Here is a 23570-nt window from a genome sequence, read left to right as displayed (position 1 = left end):
CAAATTCGCCTTTCCGCTCCTACTCGCGGCAGTAAACATGGCGAACAGCTAACGGAGTCGATGTGCATTCAGTCCTGAAGGCTTTGGATTGTCCATTACAGGACCTAAACGATACCCTTTGCTTTGCTTTTTGGCACCCAGAGGTGCGTCTGCAGGGCGCTGTGCTCTGCGAGGTTTTCTCAAATAAAAGGTAAAGTGGACTTTGCCTTTCTGAGCTGCTGTTGGTGCTAACGCGGGCCTATCTACAAGTGCAGGCTAACGTTAGCAGCTAACTTGCCAAAGAAATGCTTCACGACCTGCATGATGTTACTTAGAGGGTCGAATTTAGCGGCTTGTAATGTTTGCTAGCTGCTGAAAGCATCCGCAGAGTTTGACTGCTCTATATGTATCAGATAGAGATGTTAGTTTGACTTTATTTGCTTTAGAATCATGCAACTTTGTTACCGTGTTAGCTAGAAATCCCTAACTTGGACGCTCCTCATTCACTCCGCTCGTTGCCATAGTTTTATATCTCCAATTTGCCTCAGCTTAGCCTCTTTTTTTTTGCCACAGCTTAACCAATAACGCGACCAACACATTAACTGGATGTACCAATGACTTAGTTATCCAGGAAGTTATCTGATGTGCTCAGAATTAGATGACTAATTTGATTTGTGTCACCCCTGTCATTGCTGGGATTACAATATTTTGACAGGGTGAAGGAGACTCACTGCAACAATGGGGCGACGTTCAACCTCCTCCACCAAGAGTGGGAAGTTTATGAACCCCACCGACCAGGCCAGTAAGTACAGACCCCATCAAAGAGTTTATTTCTCTACCACTGAGGCTGTATAACGACAGAGGAATGATCAATCTACCAGTGTGTTGATCTATAACAATTGCATTCTTGTTCTTTTTCCACTTCACAGGAAAAGAGGCCAGGAAAAGGGAGTTGAAAAAGGTAGGAATGAGATTGACTTTTAATTTGCTCTTTTGTTGGCATTGCAACATATTTTTAATTTTTTCTAACATTATTGTACATTTGGGTATACATCGTCTAGAACAAGAAACAGAGAATGATGGTGAGAGCAGCGGTGCTAAAGATGAAGGACCCCAGACAGATCATCAGAGACATGGAGAAGCTGGATGAGATGGGTGAGGGGGCCGAGTTTATGTGCTGAAGACACTATGTTTCAAAATGCATATTATTTTCAGAACTACTCATTTACTTAAAATAAAAGTCCGTAGTGTTTAGAATTTTCCAGTAATTTGCTGCATTTTCAAGAGAAATAATATTTTTTATTGACTTACTTAACAGAGTTCAACCCAGTGCAGCAGCCCTTACTGAATGAGAAGGTGTTGAGGGACAAGAGGAAGAAGTTACGCGAGACATTTGAACGCATTGTCCGTCTGTATGAGAGAGAGAATCCGGACACCTACAAGGAGCTACGGAAACTGGAATTGGACTATGAGACCAAACGAGGGCAGCTCGCTCTTTATTTTGATTCAGTCAAGGTGTGTTTGTTTTTAGATTCCATTTCCTTTTTTTTTTTTTTTAATTTCCTAAAAATTTGTTTGCCTGTATGCATCTTGTAGAGGTCAGTTTGTTTTTAATACAAATGTTTCTTTTAATCTTGATCCACTAAGACTGAAATATTATAATGAAAGTCTGAAAAAGAGTTACTCTGAAGCACCAAATTGTCTTTTGTTTCAATGGAAGTCTGTACAGTATTTTGAGCTTCAGAAATGTTATGCTTTTCAGCCTTTGTAGTGTCTCTCTCTCTTAGGTGTGCTATGTCCTCTTTTCAGAATGCAGAGTCAGTGGAGGTCGACAGTATCCCTTTACCAGATATGCCTCACGCCCCGTCCAACATCCACATCCAGGATATCCCGTTACCAGGGGCTCAACCTCCCTCTATTCTAAAGAAAAACTCCACTTTTGGGTAGGCATCATCCAACAAACATTAAATGTTTCTGCAGGTTAACTTTGTATATGATGCTCTATAGCAGAGGCTCATCTTAGTTCAGGGCCATATTCAGCCCAGTTTGATTTCAAGTGGGCCAGACCTGTAAAATCACAGCATAATAATCTATAAATAACCACAACTCTTAAATTTTCCTTTGTTTTAGTGCATAAAAGTACATTCTGAAAATGTTCACATTTAAGGAACCACCTTTTTACAAAACATATGAACAAACTGAAATTTGTTAGGAAAAACAAATTAAATTTCATCAACGTTATGCCTCAGTTTATAATTTACACATTACAACTTCCAGATCAGAGTGTCTACAAAGGAACAAAACGTTTAGTCACAGGTTTTTGGAACTGAATGCTACAGTATTTTACTTTAAACAAGACAAAATATTACAAAAATGAGACACATAGCGGCAAAAGCAAGAAACAAAATGACAAAAAAACAAGAAGAAAATGACAAAAGCGGGAAACAAAATGACTAAAATGATACCCAAAACAATGGATAGATCAAAACACAAAATGAAGAAAATCAAGAAAATGAGACAAAAAACACTAGCTGGACAAAAATGAAGCACAAAACATGAGACAAATGAAAAAAGTCAGACAGAAAAAGACGAAAAACAGCAAAAACAAAACAAAGTATTACAAAAGTGAGACACAAAATGACAAAAGAACAATCTGGTATTTTGTTTTATGATCAAAACTTGTCATGGTCGAGGAATTATTTCTAATTTCTAATTTTACAAACTTACAATCTGCAGTTAGTATCTTCTCTGTAATTTTTACACTTTACAAGCTCATCCTGCTGGCTGAATTGGACCCTCATGAGGGCTGCTTTTGGCCGTTGGCAGCATGTTTGACAGCTCTGCTCCAGAATGCTACTGTTCCACTGAGGTCATTTTGTTTTTGTATCCCTTAGTAAAGGACCTCTGTCAGCATCCTCTGGGCCAGTGTTGGCAACAGTGCCAGGTGTTCCACGTCTACCTCCAGGGAAGAAGCCCCCTGGACCTCCACCTGGTCCTCCACCTCCACAGGTCCTGGCACTGTATGGAATCCCTTCTCGAAGACCTTATGGCACGGATGCAGGTGCTGTGCTGACTGTTTCTTTAATGACAATTTCTGAATGCTGATATTCTTTTGAGAATTAAGGCGTCAGCCCTCTTTCGTATTTATGTAAGTATGTGTCTGACTGTTGCTCTTATTCTTGTGTTGTTGTTTTTTTTTGCTTCAACAGAGCCCTCCATTCCTGGTTTAGACAAAGAGTCTGCCATGGATTTGGGAAGAGATCGGGAAAGCGGCAGTGACAGCGACAGAGATCGGGATGATGTGGACGACGACGACAGCGACTCTGAGGAGGACAGTGAAGAGGAGAGAGATGAAGGGGGAGATGACCAGAGGATGCGTGTGGACAGACAGGATGATGACAGAGAAAGAGAGGAGGACAGAGACAGAAACGACAGACATGCTAGTGAGTGTTTCAGAAATGCTCAAGCATATTTTAGCACAACTTCTCAACTTGAAATTCCCATAATTTTATGCGCTATTGGCTTATGTTTTTAGTTATATGGTTTTAATTGTTGTATTCAGGTGGACTTTGATCTGTAGAAATTAAAAGAATTGTATAATAAAATAAAGAGGGTTGAATATTTCTGATAATAAAGCACCAGAATTGTAATTTGTCATCTTCTTTCTACTTTAGGTCGCAGTGTACGTTTTGCAGATATACCCTCAGAGGGACCTCGTGAAGGAAAGAGGAAGAAAAAGAGGTTGGTGAAGAAGACCAAGGCCATCACCCCTCTGCAGGCCATGATGTTGAGGATGGCAGGTATTGTACTGTAGCAGTGTCACCACACTAAAGCGAGTGCACCTTATTTTCTGTTCTGTTAATGATAACAGTGTGTAACAGCACTATTAATATTTTTTTCATTCAGGTCAGTCAATTCCTGAAGAGGAGGAAGAAGAAGAAGTAGAGGAGGAATACACAGATGAATCGGACAGCTCTGACATCGAGGACAGGGGACCGCCAGGGGACAGCCAGCCCCACATTATGGCCAATCAGCGTCTTCCTCCTCCTCCTGCTGGGGCTGTTGGACAACAAGGTCCGCCACACATGCAAGGTCCACCGATGACCGGCCCGCCACCGCTGGGTCCGCCCCCAGCTCCTCCAATGAGGCCTCCTGGTCCACCCTCTGGCCCGCCTCCTGGCCCCCCACCAGGTTGGTTACAACATTTATCAGCGCGAATGCGATGCTTCATCTCCAAACTGGGATCCAATGATTGCTTGTACCTGTTTAACGATCGTGTCGTCCTGCGGGTCAAAATTGAACCATTTTGAAGTTTGAAAATGTGGAGAGAAAAAAATATATTTTCACAGTTAAACTTCTGATGTCCACATTTTCAACATTTTTGGGAAATCTTTGAACATTTTTTGGTGGGAAAAAAACAAATGCTGAAAATGTTTCTTAAGAACATTCACAAAAAATCAACCAAAATCCAACGAAATTCGCAGCTATTTTACACCCTGATGGGACGAGAAAAGTCCAAAAAGCGTAGTCTTCATAGGATTAGTTGGTTGTACTCATGTAAATACGCATCATTAAGATGATATGTTCCATGGTCTTTAGGTGCTCCTCCATTCTTGAGACCTCCTGGTATGCCTGGAGGAATGAGGGGTCCAATGCCTCGTCTCCTGCCTCCTGGCCCCCCACCAGGTCGACCTCCCGGTCCTCCACCAGGCCCCCCACCTGGCCTTCCACCAGGCCCACCGCCACGAGGACCACCTCCCCGATTACCTCCCCCAGCACCACCAGGTAGACACATGTACATGAACAATGTGAAGGCACACATCTGTGTTTCATGTGTGTCCCTGTATGTGTTCATATGCAGTAATTTTCACTGCATGTTATGGTGGACACATGAACATGTGCTGGGAAGATGACAGAGTGCTTTTGTCAAACCACATTCCTGGAAACTGAATGTTTATTTTAAATGTCTTTAGTGCTCAGTTGCAACTGAAATCAAACTAAGGGAGTGAAAATAAATATTTATATATCATTAAGTATATATAAACGTACCTTGTGTACATAATGTGTAGTGGTGTGGACGAATGTTGAGTAGATTTCAGATTGTATGTTTTTCCTCCAATTTACACTCGCATTCCACGTACTTATGTGCAATAATTGATACTTCATCCTCTTGTATATAGTCTTTTACAGAAAATAATAAAAAATCATCTGTTTATAATGTTCTGTGCAGTTTTTGCGCTGTTTTTTAATTTATTCGTGTACTGCCTTTATACTTTCTCTTTTTGAGCTGCTGTCACGATAAACTTTCCCCGCTGTGGGATCAATAAGTCTCATCTCATCTTATCTTATCTTCCAGGTATCCCACCTCCTCCCCCCAGAGCAGGAGGCCCCCCACGGCCCCTTGCCCCACCACTCACTCTCTTCCCCCCGCCTCTCAACTCCAACGTACTCAGTGCTCCCCCCAGCATTGTCCAGCGGCAAAAAGGCTCGGGATCCAGCCAGGACGGTCCACAGACCAACCTGCCACCCCCGGCCATGCCCATGCGGCCTGGTGTCATGCAGATGCCCCCTCCTCCTGGGACAGCTGCTGCCTCCTCTGGTGCAAATCCCGGCAGCAACCCCCCCGGCCACCACCACGCAGCCACCATCGAAAAACGCGCCAACATCACTTCTGTCGCAGCCGCTGGAGGCGGCCTGGCAGCAGGTGCCGGCTCCGGCGGGGCCACCATCTCCGCCAAACCTCAGATTATCAACCCAAAGGCGGAGGTCACCCGCTTTGTGCCCACAACACTGAGGGTGCGAAGGGACAAGGCTGGAGCAATGCCAGGGGCAGCACCCGGGCCCATGGAGAAAGCAGTGGGCGGTGCTGGAGGAAGGAGGGGAGATGAAGGTGTGGGTGGAGGCCAGTGGCAGAAACAGCAGGCAGCAGCTGCCTCGATGGGCCTGGTCAACCCGGCCCAGATGGGTGCAGTGTCTCAGCCCAACATGAAGACTAAAGACCAGGTGTATGAAGCCTTTATGAGGGAAATGGAGGGACTCCTCTGAGACTCAGGAGGGCAGAACTGTTTGGTGGGGCACTCTGAACAACAGGAGTGTAGTTGTTTGTGTGTTTTCTGTGCAGAGTTGTAGAGCTCGCCGTCTTCAAGGCACTCAGCTAGATCAGTTTCTTTTTAGCAAGTTGACAAAAAGCAGATCCATCTTTAGCACTGGTCTCAGCAGGCTCATCTACATTTCATCTGGACTACTGTTTGTTCTGTCAAAGAGAATGTGAATTTGATTATATATGTTAAACTGAAACATTTAGATTGGTTGTTACTTCCTTGAGGGAACTTGCGATTAAAAGAACACTATGCTCTGCACAGAACTGCTCATTGTCATCTAGTATATTGTGCTTTTTACCCTTCAGTTGTGTTTTTCTTCTAGCAATTTTGTATGATTGACTTTTTTGTTTATTTTATTGGTGATCTAAACATCAAAACAAAGTTGTAGAAGGTTTGTCAACCGATGACGAAATACATGTCTGAAAATGTTTGACCTGCGGCTGAATAAATACTTCAAAAAGGTTTGTTCCTCCTGTTTCTGTGTGACGTGTAATAGGCTACATTAACAGTATACACAAATGCATTGTTTCTGTCTGGAAAACAGCATTTTAAGGGTTGTTACATCATGGGTTTAGATTTGTTTTTAACGTCTGGGGGTCATGAGGTCTGAGCGCCTCCTGCAGGAAATTGAGTCAAACACTTAATTTTCATGCACAATGATGAATTCTTGTGCACCAGTTTGTGCTTTTCCTGCATCACTTTATGCTGAAAATGTCTTTATAAGGTAAGATAAACCTTTATTAATCTCATTGTGGGGAAATTTGCAGTGTTACAGCAGCAAAGTAAGTGCAAACATTTAGGAAATGTAGTACGGAAATAAAGATAAACCAAAATATAAATAAGTACTAATTATAAAAAAATAACAGTATTGCACATGATAGTGACATTGCATACATTCTTTCATGAATAGAAATATTGACAAAGTATTAATTTTGCACCAATACTTGCACTGTTATTATTTTTTATTTATGTTAGAAGTAGGCAAGTAACTTAAACAGTACATGTTCTTTCATATTTTTTGGAGAGGGTGGCAAATATCCAGAGAGAAGTATCCGCTATGTTCGTCTTCAAATCTACTTTTTCATTAATTTTAGCTTGGCAGTAGGCATGTCCTTCTAACTATTGAGTAACGTCTATATCATTAAAATAACTACAACTCCCAGTATCCATTGCAGCGTTACTTTGTCCCCGTTTCCGCATCTGCGCAGTGCGGTTCTGACGACACGTTGGGGAGAAAAGCATGGCGGACGAGGGAAGCGTGAAGCCAAACACAGATGAAACACTCGAAGGTTCGAGTAGTGGTGATGATAACAGTCACATTAATGGCGCTGAAAACGATGAGGCAGTGAAGACCTTCAAGGAGCTGGTAGGTTTATCTCACACAGCGAAGTAGAGAAACTGTTTTAGCGAAATGAACACGAAGCAACAGAGCTGCTAGAGTTCGCTAAACTAAGCTAGTATCTTATGTAAACAACATTCTACTACTCTGTCAACATCTAAAGGATGTTTTACGTTGTCAGTTTGGTAGCACAACATTATGCGCCGTTCTCCTGATGTTGTGACTCCCTCCAACAGGGTGTCACTGAGGTCCTCTGTGAGGCTTGTGATCAGCTGGGATGGAAGAGTCCAACAAAGATCCAGGTAGAAGCGATACCGGTCGCTCTGCAAGGTGAGATTACCTTTAACTACATGTTTCAGCTGACCTCAGTGCAGTTGCTTTGTGAGCAATGTTGATTTCTGTGCATTTCGTACTACAAACCAGCTTGTCAGTGTCTTTGTTTGTTCTTTCTCCTTGAACTGCAGGAAAGGATGTCATTGGCCTGGCAGAGACTGGTTCTGGGAAGACTGGTGCTTTTGCTCTGCCTATCCTCCAGTCACTGCTGGCCTCGCCCCAGAGGCTTCATACCCTGGTCCTCACCCCCACCAGGGAGTTAGCGTTTCAGATCTCAGAGCAGTTTGAGGCCCTGGGCTCTAGCATCGGTGTGAAATGTGGTACGTATCAATTAAAAAGTTAGCTGTTTTGCAGTGATGCAGACTTCCAGGGACTCTCTACTAATAACTCGTCTCCCTTTGGTTGCAGCTGTAGTAGTCGGTGGAATCGATATGATGTCCCAGTCTCTGGTGTTGGCGAAGAAACCACACGTTGTCATTGGTAAGGCAGTTGTTGAATCTTCAATTTTGTATTTTTTTTAACAAAACGGGAGTCATAATCAGTGGGACATTAACAATCACTGAATGCATCATGTGTTTCTCTTGTGGTGACCCCATGTTGTGATAATTGTATTCTTTGTAAATGATGTATTTAGTTAGTATATTTTCATTCTTTATTTGTTTATTTTTTGGTCTACAAGTGGTGTCCAGTAGTACATTTATATGTACCATAAGAGCCTTTTTAACCTTTTCATGCACAGTGTAGGTCAGGAGATACGCATTTTCCATTGCATTTGGGTCACCCATGTTGTGCATCAGTGTTAATCTGATCAACACGTAATGGAAAAATTATTGCTTTTTTGTTAGCAGGGCTTTGTTGACTTCCATATGCATGTTTGAGCCTCATTGATACTTTCCTCTGCTCCTGTAGTTCATCACTGTTTGCCTTGAGTTTATTATTCATCCCTAAAAATGTTAAATTCCTGTCTGAAGTTTGCATTGAGCTCATATTTGAATAACATGAGGTTGTTTTTCTTCTCTTGTTTCCTTGGTAATGTCAGACAAAGCTTTGTACAGCGTTAGCATCTCTTGTGGCCTTGCTTCTCTGCCTCCGTTTTCCTCTCGCTCAGAATTTGTCTCCATGTCATATTTTTCTTATCTTTTCTCCTGCCTTGTTTGGGTGTTTTACCCCCGCTCATTGCTTGTTAGGCGCTGGATTGAATTGGTTTTATTGTATTCTGGGGGACTTTTCTGTCTCTGACTGGTAGCTTCTCTCACTTAATTGGTCATATTAAGCATTAATATAATATAATTAATCAAATGTGTTTCCAGCCACACCTGGTCGGTTGATTGATCACCTGGAGAACACGAAGGGCTTCTCCCTACGAGCTCTGAAGTTCCTGGTGATGGACGAAGCCGACAGAATCCTCAACATGGACTTTGAGACTGAGGTTTGTAGCCAGAGACTGTCAGGAAATCAAACTGGTGTTAAGTCTTCATCTTACCATCAGTCACTGCAACAGACACTGCTAACTAAAACAGACAAGCTTATTACTTGCATGTTCTGTTTCTCTCTGAGAAGATTTTCTTTGTTTTACCAGGTGGATAAAATCTTAAAGGTGATTCCCAGAGACAGACGAACCTTCTTGTTCTCCGCCACCATGACCAAAAAGGTAAACAAACACTCATCAGAGAATGCTTTCAGTCAATCCTAGCTGATAGAGCATGCTGGTCCTGGTGTTTGTAGTCCTTCTTTGTTTTGCTGTACTGCCTCAGGCTAATAGGAAAACTTAAAAGTCATTTTATTTAAGTTTGAGAGTTGGACTACAGCGTTGCAGCTGATCTGTCGTTGAGTTGCACTGACATTTTGGTTTTTTTTGTTTCCAGGTCCAGAAACTACAGAGAGCAGCTCTGAAAGATCCTGTGAAGTGTGCAGTATCTACCAAATACTCCACAGTAGACAAACTGCAGCAGTACTACGTCTTCATACCGTCCAAGTACAAGGTAGGAGACACACAGACACTTAAAGCGGTGGAATATCTGAGCTGCAGGCTGTCTTTCCTCTGTGTGTGCGTACTACACCGCCTTATAATGCCAATTATTATTGAAGTGTAACTTTACCTCCAGCCCTGAGCATATTTCCACCTGCTGCATAACTTTGAAAATGCCATTAAAAGTCTAAGAAGCTGAGGAAGAGCAGGATGTGGATGCGTTTGAGGCAGGAGTTGCTCGGTGACTTCAACAGGCCAGAGAAAAATGGAGAGTAAGACAGAATTTGAATATCGTGTGGTGGACGGCTGTGAAGTATCATTTCCAGTCATTGGCTGCAAACACGACCCCCAGAAGCTGGAGCACTTATGACTGATGTGTCACATTCAGCATATGTTTGAAAATGAGTGCAGTTTTGGGTAACTGTGTTTTTTATGTTGCCTTTTGTGCAATAGAGCAGCACAAACAGTTTTGTTTCTCTCCTGCTCTCTATGATCACATATACTGTATTATATTGCAACCAAATACCCAATAACACTGGATACATATTTACATATTCTTTTGTTTCTGCTGTTTCTGCAATGGAACATTTATAACACAGTGACTGAAATGCCTTTTAAGATGACATGTTAGCCTGCTGTCACTTAACTGCTGCTCTGCACTAAATATTGATCATATCTACAGTCATGAAAGAATATTAGTACACCTTTGTCATCAAAACAATGGTTATGCAATCAAGTACTAACTCCTGTGTGGATCATGTGACTAAAACTGACAGAAAAGCAAACATGGATTCCTAACAGCTGTTTTTGTCAGTACAATGCCATAGCTATTGATGGAAGAACTGAAGTGATTTTGGTTATTATCAAGAAAACCACAGAAAATGTCTCGATATCAGCTCTTAAATTAAACTCTCATGAGCTGTTTTTGTTGTTATTATATTTGTCCAAACAAATATACCTTTAGTTGTACCAGGCATTAAAATGAACAAAATGAATAACAAAACATGGGCGGTCTGATCATTTTTTCCATGACTATAATGGCGTTAAAGCAGTGTTGATACCTTTTATCACAGTAGAAACATGTCATTTAGTTCACAGCTCAGAAAACGTTTTTAAGCACTACCTGTTGAAGTATTCGGAAATTTCAGTCCCAGTTTTGTGCTTGTGTTTGTCTCTTTTCTACAGGACTGTTACCTGGTGTCCATCCTGAACGAGCTGGCCGGGAACTCCTTTATCATTTTCTGCAGCACGTGTAACAACGCCCAGCGGGTGGCGCTGTTGTTGAGGAATCTCGGCATCACCGCCATCCCTCTCCATGGACAGATGAGTCAGGTAGAGCTTTGGAGTATCAAACATGTTGAAGACACACTCCGTTTTCACAGAATTCTTTCACACACACTCACCGTCTGTCGTGTAAACATCTGTCCTCTGAGCTCTTAGTGTTAGTCAGCAGCGTTTAATATCATGTTCTAAAATGATCTGCAATGGTTCTCTGTTGCACAAACACATATTTACATACTGTGTTTTTCCTTGTTCACATGTTTTTGATAAAACAGATAAAAGTGTTGATGATGCTTAGTCATCTCTGCTGGTTTTCATTCAAAAGACTTTCTGTTATTGCAGCGTTATTAACAGCATTCTGTGGCGCAGGCTAAGATTTAAAAAATCGTTTGTAATTTTCATGTACATTTATGTAATTAAAATTAAATTAGAGACATTAGGCAGTGATTGTAAGTCACCATCGCAGTTTTTAGTTTACCATATGCAGATAAGTCTCAATTTCAAGCAGTTTGTAATCTGTTTCCCAATTTCTGTCAGAATATATGGTCAGAATAAGATCTTTTCTTGAAGGATGTAGTCAACCAAAGAAATTATTGATTGTCCCTACAGTTCTGTTGAACCAATTAATTGATTGTAGGGAAAATAAAAACCAAATCCGAGATTCGGGCCAACCCTGGAAAACAACATGAGCAAAAAAAATAAGCCATCGACGACATTTCTAAGTGACCCAACACATTTAAACAGTAGTGTATATCAAGCTTTTGAGGCAGCATTTCCTTCACTGCTGAAAGATTTTTAAGGGGGTCTTTCTGCTGTCTGTGTAATTCTGTATTTACTGTCGGGATCTTCTTCCCTCTGTTGCTCAGAACAAACGTCTTGGAGCTCTGAACAAGTTCAAGTCCAAGTCTCGCTCTGTGCTGCTGGCAACAGATGTGGCCTCCAGAGGACTGGACATTCCTCACGTCGACTGCGTAATCAATTATGACATCCCCACTCATTCCAAGGTACTGAGGTGCAGACGTTCACGTTGCTGCTGTGTTTGATGATTTCATTTGCCTCACTGATGTGATTTGTACTCATCTCTGGATCTGGCTTCCCTCACAGGACTACATCCACAGAGTTGGCCGAACAGCCAGAGCGGGGAGATCTGGGAAATCCATCACTTTTGTCACCCAGTAAGAAAGGCCTGTTTATTTTCCCTAATCGCGTAGCTTTTTACTGGATCATCCTCACTTCATTTTTGTCTCATTTTTTTTTCTCAATGTCAAACTCCCTTAAGTGCTTGTTTGATTTTTTTTCTCCTCATGTGGTGTTTTTGCTCCAAGTAGATAACAGAGAATTTTTTCTTTTTTTAAAGATATTCTCAATTTTTTAAAAATTTTTAGATACTAACTTTTAACCTTCAATCTTCTTCAATTTTTAAACTGCCTACTTCCTTTGTTTGATATGCATGCTAATCTGGCTAATTATTCATTTGACTTATCATTTTTACTATTTATTTAAGTAACTGCTCTGCCTTGTCTCTTTATCTTGCTTGATTGTCTGTGTGTTGCATATTTTAACCGTCAAAGCACCTTGTGAACGCTGTTCTTAAGGTTCTGTATAAATATAGTTATTCATATCCTTACAACTTACTTTCATTCATCTCAGGTATGATGTGGAGCTTTTCCAGCGAATTGAAACCTTAATTGGGAAGAAACTTCCTGCCTTCCCGACCCAAGAGGAAGAAGTGATGATGCTGGTGGAGAGAGTGAGCGAAGCACAAAGGTTTGCCAGACTGGTAAGTCACTTTGCTGTATGATCACTTTTCTCTGTGTTTTGCAACCCTAAACAAACTTTTTTGCATTTCGGACGAAAAAGTCCTGATAAGTCCGCAACGGTCGATTTTTAGTAGGATCGCAATCATGTGATCGACAGCAGACAGCTGACGTAGTGTTCACTTGTTGTCATGGTTACAGTGACACTATCTCCCAATGATACAGAAATCTTTAACAAATCTGTGGATCCAGACTATAAGCCGCATCACTGCAAAAATTTAATCAGTTGGTCCTGGTATCATTTCTGACCTTGACTGAAAATTTCATCCAAATCCGTTAGTCTGTTTTTGAGCAATGTTGCACAAAATCAGACGGACTAACAAACCAACATTGATCGTCACATAACTCACTGATGCTTGGCCTCCTTGGCAGAGTAATGAAAATATCTAAAAGTAAAGTATAAATTGTGAGAAAATACCTATATTTCACTGTTGAGATATGTATGCGCATAGCAGGGAAAATGCTGCAGTAGCATATTAAAAATAATAGATAAGTGATTGCATCTTTACTAAACTGAGAGTTTAATTGTAAAAAGAAAAATGAAAAAGAAAGCAGGGATGTCTGATGATATCGGCCCACTGATATTATCGGCCCAATATAAATATGTAATATCAGTCAATATCGTTATCACTGTTTTTTTGCTATCATGAAAACCGATAAAATAATACCTGGATTTCGCCTGCATTTACTAGCACGCAATGATTATGTCATCAAACATGCATCCAGTGGAGTATCACAATAAAATTAGGCATAAAATATCTGATGATACCCAAGATTAGTTAAATAGACCACATATCTCGGTATTGGTTGATATTGGAATTGGAAATTGAGAGTTGGACAATATCGGCGCATCGGTTATTGGCAAAAAAGCCAATATCCAAAGTAAAATTATTTACTTTTACATGTTTTTTTTTTTTAGTTAACATGAATGTTTGGATTAAAAGGTTGTAAAGCACTGTTCTAAAGAAAGACTGACGCGATATCTAGATGTACTGTACACTAACAAATAATGATTTTCCTCCTTAGGAAATGAAGGAACAAGGGGAGAAAAGGAAAAGGCCCAGAGGAGGAGACGGAGATGACGATGACACAGAACAAGCAAGCGGAGTGAGGAAGAAGGTTAAAGGAGGACCGGGTGGAGGAAAAGGAGGAGGAGGGAAGAAGAGAGGCGGCGCAGCCTGGAGAGGAGGACGCTGAACTCTAATAGATTGTACATAACTCCAGCATACAATGCCTTTTCCTGTTTTTGATGTAGAAACAGGATTATGGCAGCACACTTTCCACTCTTTAGTATGGACGCAAATGACTATTTAATTACAGAAAACATGCTTTCCCTGCTTCTGTATGAGATTTTTTTTTCCCATTTGTAATAAAACACAACTGTAAAACCCAAAGCTTATGTTTGTGGCAGGGTGATGTATGATTGTGTGAGTTATGTGGAGTTAAAAATGCTGTTGTTGTTGCTTTCAGACACAAGGGGGCGATGTTTCAGTTGATAGCAGAGGTACTGAAGTTATGGCTTAATTTAGTATACAACAGAATGGAGCAATACCATCTAAGTTTAAACTGATTCTAAAGTGCATCCCCTTAATAATTGTATTCTTCTAAATTGAACAGTAGGATGTCTGCTTAAAACAACCGTTTAGGCTTACTAAATTAAAAATACAGGCCTCCGTAGGAACTCAGTGCAACAAAAGGCAGTATAAGCTTCTCAGTAATGAATGAGATTCAAGTCTCAAATTCAATCTTCTTACATTCTTCAAAGAAACTTTTTCGTAGCTGCGTAGAGTGGTTGTTTTGCTCTACCTTTCTCTTTACAAGGCCTCAGAGGTGTTATATTGGATTTAAGTCCAGCAACACTCTTGTCCAAGTCATAGTTTTCACTGTTTTTCTTTGGAAACTCTTGTGTGATTCTGGCAGTATGCTTTGGATCTTTGTCATGCTGGAATATTCCTCTCCTGCCAAGCTTCTGCAGACTGGGAGGCATCTTGTCAGACAGTATTTTGGTATATTCACGCACGTTTGTGGTGCCGTCCATAAATATGAGCTCCATATGTTTACACTCCCACCTCTGTGCTTCAGTACCGGGACTATGCATCCAGTGTGATAGTCCTGCCTAGGTTCACACCAAACATGGACTCCATCTCAGCCCAACAAACTTATCTTGGTCTCATCTGGTCAAAGAATGTGCTCCCAATATTTTTCAGGTTTCTTTTCATGTTCAAGTTTACTTTTGCAGTGTTGTGCCAAACAGCCAGCAGCTTTTTCTTGTTGGAGTTCATCCATAGAGGCTATTGTTATACATTGTTTTCCTCAAGATCTGAGCTGTCGCTGAAGCTTTGATTTCCATTGAGAACCACTTTGCAAAGTCTGAAGCACTTGCCTTTCTTTTTTCAGAGCTTTGCTGTGCCAATGGTGCACTCTTCTTGGTTTCATTTTAGATCACTAACTCTGGTTAGTGGTACTATCGTTTGTACTATACCTTCTGATTACGCCTGTAGTTGTGTTTCAATTGTTTTTAAGTTGATCATCTGTCTTCCTGTATCCCTTTCCATCAGTGTCAAGTCTCCCTCAGTATTCTTCAGTTCTTCTGGCAATTCTTTTGCGTGCGGAGGGATGATGCAGATAGGAACAGCCCATAGGTCCAAACCTGGTCGCATACTCTAATGTTTCCTTAGACCACCTTTAGCTTTGAAAACAGCACATGGTCGCTGTGGCATCGTTTCAGTAAATGTCAAAATGTCACAGCACTTATTTGTGTCCAGTTACATTCATTTTCTACCAAGATCTTATATTGATGATGGGAGAGTTGGACCGCTGCACAAAGTCCTCTCCAGTAAATCCCAAAGATTCTCAGTGGGGCTGAGGTCTGGACTTTGTGGAGGACAATCCATGTGTGAAAATGACGTCTCATGCTCCCTGAACCACTCATTCTCAATGTGAGCCCCATGAATCATGACTTCGTCATCTTTGAACATGTCCATGCCATCAGGGAATAAAAACTCCACTGATGTAAAGACCTGGTCATTCAGTATCATCAGGTAGTTAGCTGACCTCATTCTTTGGGAACATAATGTTGCTGAACCTGACCAACCCCAGATCATAACCCTAACCCTCACAGGCTTGTAGGCACTAGCCATGCTGAGTGCGTCGCTTCATCTGCCTCTCTTCTTACCCTGATGCCCTCATCACTTTGGAACAAGATAAATCTGGACTCATCAGACCACATGACCTTCCATTGCTCCAGAGTCCAATCTTTATGCTACCTAGCAAATTGAAACATTTTGTTTCTGATTAGCTTCACTGATCAGTGTTTTTCTTTGAGCTACACAGCTGTTCAGTCTCAATCCCTGGAGTTCCCTTCATTTTGCACATGTGGAAATACTCTTACTTTCACTATTAAACACATCCGTGAGTTCTGCTGTTGATTTCCTATGATCATCTAAGAGTTTGTTCCTCAAAGACGATGGTTCACCACTATCCTTAAGGTTTTACTGATGCGTTGGATGGTTCTTATCCCGAATTCTTGATGCAGGCCAACAATTTGATCCTTCTGAGACAGATTAACATCCTTTCCATGACCACAGGATATGTCTTCCAACATGGTTGTTCAAGAAATGAGAAGCTCCTCACTGCATCAGCTAGGGTTAAACAAGTCGTTGCAACTGAAACATATTCATCACTGCAGTAATTATCCAATGGAAGGCTCTTACCTGTTTGCTTAGTTCAGTCCAGGTGGCAACTTTTTTATGGACAGGCAGTGTATAAACCACAGTAATGCATTTAGGCTGATTGGAAATGACAAGTGTTCTCAAGTTTTTGGTAATGACGGAGATGTAGTTTCACTATAGACTACCTGATTGCCCAAAAGAAACTATTTATCATCTCAGAAATAGTGCAGTTTTTGAGAGGTGATACCATTTTGAATAGTTTGACTTCATGCAACAGAGGTGATAATGCAAGTTATTTTGGATGTTTTGTGCAACAGTTGTAAGAACAATTATTTTTATTGGTTTGCAGCAAACTGGGGGGTTGGTTTGTTCCAGCCAATGATGGAGAGGGGGAGAGAAAGACCGCAAAGTGAGAGCCCAATTGTCTGTAGGCTGCATCTAGTGGGAGTGTGCAATGCCTAGATATTTGTGGGATAGATGTAAAGAGGGGTCCAACACAGCACAGCGTCCTGATATAAAAAAAATCGTCATTGTTCTTATTCGTGAAGCAGAAAACATTCTACAAGCATCATCGCAAACACCCTCAGATTTACCTCCTCAGGTGGGTCGTCTGATGGTGTGATGGTGCGCATTGATCTGCACGATCCGCTTCTACGTGCGTCGTAGGCGGGAGCAGCAGCAGCAGCGGTCCAGTGTGCTGGCTTTAGGAGGGGCCCCAGTGTAGAGGCAGCACAGTGGATGTGGTGGTGCATACCGAAGCCCAAATACATGCCTGCATTTCAATTGTGTGTGGCAGCTCGTTGCATACAGGGTTCGCTCGAGGGGGAGCTCGGAGTGTTTGGTTGAACAGGGATCTGACTGCTGCTTCGCTCACGACACCAGGTGAGCTTATTACTAATGCACAGAGAGACAGAGAGATAGGGATGGAGATGAATGATGAATGCAGGGTAGAGGATAGAGGACTTAACTTTGCCCACAGTCGTTTCGCAGGCTCTGAGTTCACAACTTAAATATTGATGTCATATTCCCCGCAGCGCGTGCCTCTGCTGACGTTTTGCACCTATTTTAATGTTAATAACGTAACATTTAAACTCATTTGACAACGATGAATGTAATATTTCTGTGTTGTGCTGGCTTTTTGAGTACAATTTTATTTAGTTAGTGGAAAAAAACATGTAAAATATTGTCTGTCTGAAGCTGTTTGTTCTCCTGTATGTCGCTCTCCGGATGCTAACTGGACTTTTTAGCTAGTGTTTACCATATTATAGCGCACCTACTTTACATTAGCTAGCTCTGCCAGTTGCGCAGCTTTATTACCATGGATATTAGCCCGGTATTCATAAGCAGGACTCCAGTGGGAAGTTTTTAAAACAGTCATAGTATGTAAATGAGGCGTTAAAGTGGGTTATTTTCTCTAGAGACACGACAGGGACTTGATAAATGTGCCATCATCTCGACGTCGCTCCGTCCCGTTTGATGTGCGCTGTAGCTGCGCAGTATGCGTATTATTGTCATGCAGACCAGTTCAATGAAAAGTCATGCAGAATATCAGGTGTACTGGCTTAAAAAGATGTCATTGTAAGTTTTATTTTATTCCCAGGCTCTGAGCTGGTGGCATGCTGTAATGTTTTCTATTTCGGCTATTCAAAATGTGACTTGTCATATAGTTATTAAAGATGTATAGTCAGGCAGACATTATATGGGTGAAACCATTATCCACAGTGGGGTGGCACAAATGTCTGTTAATTATTTTTTCATCAAAACTGTAGGCCAACTATTATAATTTTTGCAATCACTCACTCTTACTACTTGCTTTTGGAGGCTATGTTGAGGATCATGAGGATTCATATGCAGTATATCTCTGCTTTATTATGTGAAATTCAGCTGATTAAAACCTGCATCTGCTCATAAAATAATTACCATTTAACCCTCCAGTTGTCCTCATTTACAGGCACCAAAAATTTTTATTTCCTTGTCTTAAAAAATATCCAAAAATTCAGCAAAAAAATCCCCAAATTTCAGAAAATTTGCAAAACCTTCAGGAAGAAAGTTCCAATAATTCCTTAAAGGTTTTCCTTGAAAATATTATTAAAAAAACATCCCCCAAATTTGGCAAGAAAGTTCTTGTAAATATAAAAAAAAATGAATAAAAATCTTTTTTTAAAAATCCTTAAAATATCCAAAATGATTACATATATATCAGTAAAACTTCTAATATTTTCTTTAAGAACATTCATAAAAAATCAACCAAAATCCAGCTAAATCCGCTGGATTTTGGTCAATTTTTTTTGTGAATGTTCAAAACATTTTTAACATCTCTTTTTTCCCACCAAAAAACGTTCAAAGATTTCCCAAAAATGTTGAAAATGTCACAAGTGTCTCTATGAAAATATATTTACTTTCCACATTTTCAAACTTTAAAAGGGATCAGTTTTGACCCGCAGGACGACATGAGGGTTAAACTACAGACACTTCTGTCAGTGTGTCCAACATGTCTCAGGACACCCAACTAGTTGAGACATCACACTGTGTCCATCCAGCCATTAGTTTCTTTCTTTTGGCTGCAGATTCTGGGTCAGTCTTCTTTGTTCAGCACTTTGATTCCTGATCTCTTCAAAGTAGGTTTCATCCCTACAATCTTGAAAAGTTTATACAAGAGCTTCAGCTAAATCCACAGCTAAACTGACATCATAAAAACGTGTACAAACACATTCTTTGTGTGAAACGAATGCATTTTATTACTGTCTGATAATAGGGACTTTTTGAGCTGCTACAAAGTTGGTCAAAATCAACATTTTCTGGTCAGAACTGCTGGGTTGTATGTGGTTGGATGAGCAGTGGATGAGAACAACAGCTGTAGAGAAAAGTTTCAGCAAAACAATTATTCCAAAAATTGGCTTTACTATTGATTGTGGAGGAGGTCAGATTTCAGTCTGTGGTGGCAGTGGTCACCCCTTGGCTTGAATGCTAAAATGCCATATAAATACTGTAATTATGGTGAAATAAAGACAAAACCTATTATCTCTGACTAAGTCTCCATTGATCACAGAAGGTCTAACAAAGAATACCTTAGATGTGCGTCCTTGCCTTGACGATTTGTAGCCCTCGTTTATTATCTCGTTAACTAATTACACACTGTCTGTTCTAGGTGGCCACGTTGCTCTGGTAAAACCTAGATAAGATGTCTCATCGGAGTGGGCAAGAGGACCCAGAGCGGTACCTGTTTGTGGACCGGGCTGTGGTTTACAACCCGGCCACACAGGCTGACTGGACGGCCAAGAAGCTGGTGTGGGTCCCCTCTGAGCGCCATGGCTTTGAGGCGGCCAGCATCCGGGAGGAGCGTGGCGAGGAGGTGTTGGTGGAACTGGCAGAGAACGGGAAGAAGGTGGTCATCAACAAGGATGACATCCAGAAGATGAACCCGCCCAAGTTCAGCAAGGTGGAGGACATGGCGGAGCTCACCTGCCTGAATGAGGCGTCCGTGCTGCACAACCTGAAGGACCGCTACTACTCTGGACTCATATATGTGAGTGACCTAGACATGGAAGCTTCCAAACCTGCTTTCAGAACAGTTACACTTCTCCACAGTGGAGAATGATTAACCTTTAAGCTCAGAGATCCCCTGGTTTGAACAGTGTCCCGGGTTAATTACAAAATCACGGCTCGTATTTCACTTGCATGCATGTCGTTTAATTTTTAGCCATCTGTCTTTTGCACTTTTCTGTGAAAGTGAGATCTGATATTTGTCAGGCTTTGTTTGGGGAAGACGAATTGAATGGACTTTTTGGAATCCTAAATGACTCCTGACCGCAGAAGCACACACACATATATGCACACAGAATGACTGACAGATCTCTGGAGTCATTTAACCAGTTCCAGATCTCCTCTCCTTAATGCCTCTGGGTTACAGATTGTTACCTCCCCCATGGCTTCTCTCTTACCTCCGCAAAAGGCAGACCTCTTCCATAAACACTGCTGCTTTCAGTTTGTTTGTCTTGTTCCGTTCTCCTACTGGTGGGCGTTGTTTGATCACAGAGATGGCCTGACCCCTCTCCCTCATCTGTGTCAGTCCTACTGTGTAAGACTAAATACATTTGGCACAAAATGGAAGCGAACAGGGAGTCATTTTGTCACCTTTTGTTTTTTGCTTTACACTCCTGATGACACATACACTCGGACTGCTACTAACACTGAATAATCTGTCGCTTGTCTTCTTGTTTAATCCACTGATTGTTTAAAGTCCCCTTCTTTTCATTAATTAAAGTCATAAAAACTCATCTCTGTTCATCCAAGGTAGATTTTTAGAGTTTTTTTCTCTGGATATAATTCTTTCATTGCATAAAATTGCTTAGATGTAACTTTACACGTCTTGAATGTGCAAATCTATGAAGTCCCCGCCTCTCACCACTCACTCCTTCCCACTCTCTGCAGCTCTAGCACACCAGCTCACCTATGACTCAGCTCAATCTCTGTAAAACTACTCTAGCTACCAATGTTAGTAACTACTAGAGTAATTCAGCCATACCGGTTTGAACCAGGAACTGATTCTGAAGGAGAACAGTGATCAAGGAAGCCTCGTCCTGCAAGAGACAGGATTGGTTCGTTAACTTTTACTTTGTCATTAGGGACAGTAAGATTTTAGTCTAATCTCCTAATATTTATTCTGCACATCTGACTTTCTCATGGCCAAAGTTCGTAGTGATCTGCTGCTGCATCACTTCTGTCCCCATAATCTAATTTCACTACGGATGGAGCTGCTCTGCGATGTTCTTTTTGTGATCTCGACCCATTTAGTGACATGTTTTCCAGGAATAGAATATGGGTTAGTTATCACCTGAGAGACTCTGGTTCGGAGACTGCAGGGCGAGTCGTTGCGCTTATCCTTCTCACTGGACATGACAGAAGCTCACCAAATACTCTCTGATGAAGTCACTGTTTGTTAATGCAGCACATTTCAAGCATGTGATGGTAGGATTATAATTTGTGAATGCTAAAATGGAGGCAAACGTCTTTGTGATTTGTCATATGGCTTATATTTATTTGCCATTCCACCGGCTCCCTACTATGTTCCTCTTCGATTTCTCTCTAATACCACAGTGTCATGGTTTCTGCTTTTTCTTTTTCTGGTTAAGGGTTGGCTTTGGAGTTTGTTAATTGTCTCCTTGCCTGAGAGAAATTGAAAACATGTGTCTGGCCGTGTTGGTTTTCTATCAGGAAGAGAATTTTCCCCGTTCAGCTCGCTCTCAGAAGAAGAAACCCCCTAAGTTCTAAACCTTTTCCAGTTTATTTGAGTAACCCCCCAGAGCTGTGCTACATCTGCTGCAGACATAATATAAAGCCTCCCTCAGGCTGTGCTCTTAAGTGAGCTTATTAGGAAGACTTCTTTAACGGAATCATATCGTGATCGTGTAGATCTTCAAGGCAAAAGTTGAGGCTGGTCCATTGCAATTCTTTCTGTAAACCTATAAAATCTCTTTATGGGCTTGGCTTTACATGGCATCCATATTCCAACTGTCTTCTGCAACTGTAGTATGTTTACGACTTTTATTATTGTTATTTTTAGTGTCACTTCTTGAAGAAAATATAATTTAACCTTCGTGTTGTCCTGCGGGTCAAAATTGACCCGTTTTAGTTTGAAAATGTGAAAAAAATACATATTTTCCCAGTGAAACTTCTGATGTCCACATTTTCAACATTTTTGGGAAATCTTGGAACATTTTTTGGTGGAAAAAAAGAAATGTTAAAAATGTTTCTTAAGAACATAGGCCAAAAAAATCAACCAAAATCCAACAAATTTCGCTGGATTTTAACTAGACAATTGTTTTTTTTTTGTGAATGTCCTTAAAGAAAAGATTTACTGATATATATATGAAATCACTTTGGATGTTTTTAGATTTTTTTGTAAGATGTTTACTAATTTTTTGAAAATATTTACAAGAATTTTCTTGCCAAATTTGGGTGATTAAAAAAAAAATTAAACGGAAGGAATTATTGGAATTTTCTTCCTGAAGGTTTTGCAGAAATTTGGGGAATTTTATTGCAGAATTTTTGGATTTTTTTCAGACAAGGAAGCAACATTTTTTGGTGCCCGTAAATGAGGACGACAGGAGGGTTAAAAACATACTACACTGGCTCTATCTGATTAGTTGCACATCATGAGTAATACCCTAACAGCACTGAGAGATAAATATTGAAATGCTCTCCTTTGTTTGAGCACATGTAAGGCATAAATTACCAAAGAAAAATCAATGAATTCTTGGACTGGAGGTTGCGCTGCTCTTAAATTTGACTCCAAGATTAGAATTTTTACTGCACATTTACGGCAATCGCAAACATTGGTTATCAGTCTCCTTGGTTACTTATGATTGGAATCAATATCGGCCCTAGCAAAGCCGTAATGGTTGACAACCACTTAACAACAGACTCAGACAGCTGAATTGAACTGTGGAACCGTTGAAAATGCATTTTAATCTGGAGGAGTAGACTAAGCACCTGCCGAACTCGCATCATTTGTGATAAACCCATAGGAACAAAAAAATCCTACTTATTGAAACTTCAACATCCAATATGTTTAGTCATGTTTGCAAAGGTTTGATCATGCTTTTGCTGTACTCGTAGCTTTTCTGTTAATTGCAATCGCCCACCTTTTACTGGTCGTTAAACCCCTGGTCCGTGTGCGATTTTTCTACCCTGTGCTGCCTCATTGTGCGTCTCTTTTCCCATCCATGTGAAGTCAGGCAGCCTTTAGGGCCGACTCATTTATTGTAGCAGCTTTCTATCTGTAAGTTGGTGAGTCACAGGCTAGCTGCAGTGCTTCCACACCAGGCATCGCCACACTAGCGGGGCTACAAGCGGGCCTTTGTGTTGTTAGATAAGCCTCAGCTGTCAGAAAGCCTCAGCATTCTTCCATGGCAAAAAGACCGTCCGTCTGTCTGTCTCCTGCCGCCCACTTCAGCTCTGCTGCTGCTCACTGTCTGTCCTGTCTTCAGCAGCTCTATTCCTTTTCCCACACTCCCTCTAATTCTTCCCTCTTTCCTGACTCGCTTGTCCTGACATGGAGGACTTTCTTTCTTTCTTGTC

At 41.1% G+C, this 23570-nt stretch overlaps 3 protein-coding genes across 6 annotated transcripts in view; all 3 read left to right on the top strand.

Annotated features, from left to right (window-relative positions):
• On the top strand, positions 1-6542 carry LOC110953122 (WW domain-binding protein 11). The gene is made up of 12 exons (XM_022196971.2): positions 1-190; positions 695-781; positions 909-940; positions 1041-1134; positions 1298-1494; positions 1789-1922; positions 2874-3040; positions 3189-3422; positions 3654-3779; positions 3886-4170; positions 4579-4764; positions 5336-6542. The coding sequence occupies exons 2-12, from the start codon at positions 718-720 to the stop codon at positions 6022-6024; spliced, it is 2208 nt and encodes a 735-aa protein (XP_022052663.2). The 5' UTR covers positions 1-190; positions 695-717; the 3' UTR covers positions 6025-6542.
• Positions 6543-7281: 739 nt separating this feature from the next.
• On the top strand, positions 7282-14213 carry ddx47 (DEAD (Asp-Glu-Ala-Asp) box polypeptide 47). Its single transcript, XM_022196970.2, has 12 exons — positions 7282-7446; positions 7656-7749; positions 7884-8072; positions 8161-8232; positions 9063-9181; positions 9332-9403; positions 9618-9734; positions 10907-11053; positions 11869-12006; positions 12107-12177; positions 12653-12782; positions 13846-14213. Exons 1-12 carry the CDS (start codon positions 7321-7323, stop codon positions 14014-14016), a joined length of 1446 nt encoding a protein of 481 aa, XP_022052662.1. The 5' UTR covers positions 7282-7320; the 3' UTR covers positions 14017-14213.
• A 2839-nt stretch (positions 14214-17052) lies between these two features.
• LOC110953120 (myosin-10-like) overlaps positions 17053-23570 on the top strand; it is an 88694-nt gene continuing 82176 nt past the window's right edge. For 2 of the 4 annotated variants that reach the window (XM_051941028.1, XM_051941029.1), the window contains exons 1-2: positions 17054-17372; positions 19639-20016. In XM_051941028.1, coding sequence (XP_051796988.1) covers positions 19672-20016 — 345 coding nt within the window. In that variant the 5' untranslated portion in view covers positions 17054-17372; positions 19639-19671. Of the gene's footprint in view, positions 17373-19638; positions 20017-23570 lie in introns of all 4 variants that reach the window. The other 2 variants (XM_051941027.1, XM_051941030.1) reach the window with 2 other exon arrangements.

The sequence above is a fragment of the Acanthochromis polyacanthus genome, chromosome 21 (assembly GCF_021347895.1).
Source record: "Acanthochromis polyacanthus isolate Apoly-LR-REF ecotype Palm Island chromosome 21, KAUST_Apoly_ChrSc, whole genome shotgun sequence".
NCBI classification, from domain to species: Eukaryota; Metazoa; Chordata; class Actinopteri; family Pomacentridae; genus Acanthochromis; species Acanthochromis polyacanthus.
This window is presented reverse-complemented; position numbering and strand designations above follow the sequence as displayed.

Bases quoted from the DNA above. Each gene is read 5' to 3' on its own strand.
- LOC110953122 (XM_022196971.2), top strand. From the start codon at position 718: ATGGGGCGACGTTCAACCTCCTCCACCAAGAGTGGGAAGTTTATGAAC. The intron at 3,041-3,188 runs GTGCTGTGCTGA...TTGCTTCAACAG, and splicing joins ACCTTATGGCACGGATGCAG to AGCCCTCCATTCCTGGTTTA. The intron at 4,765-5,335 runs GTAGACACATGT...CTTATCTTCCAG, and splicing joins ACCTCCCCCAGCACCACCAG to GTATCCCACCTCCTCCCCCC.
- ddx47 (XM_022196970.2), top strand. From the start codon at position 7,321: ATGGCGGACGAGGGAAGCGTGAAGCCAAACACAGATGAAACACTCGAA. The intron at 8,233-9,062 runs GTAAGGCAGTTG...ATGTGTTTCCAG, and splicing joins GAAACCACACGTTGTCATTG to CCACACCTGGTCGGTTGATT. The intron at 9,404-9,617 runs GTAAACAAACAC...TTTTGTTTCCAG, and splicing joins CCGCCACCATGACCAAAAAG to GTCCAGAAACTACAGAGAGC.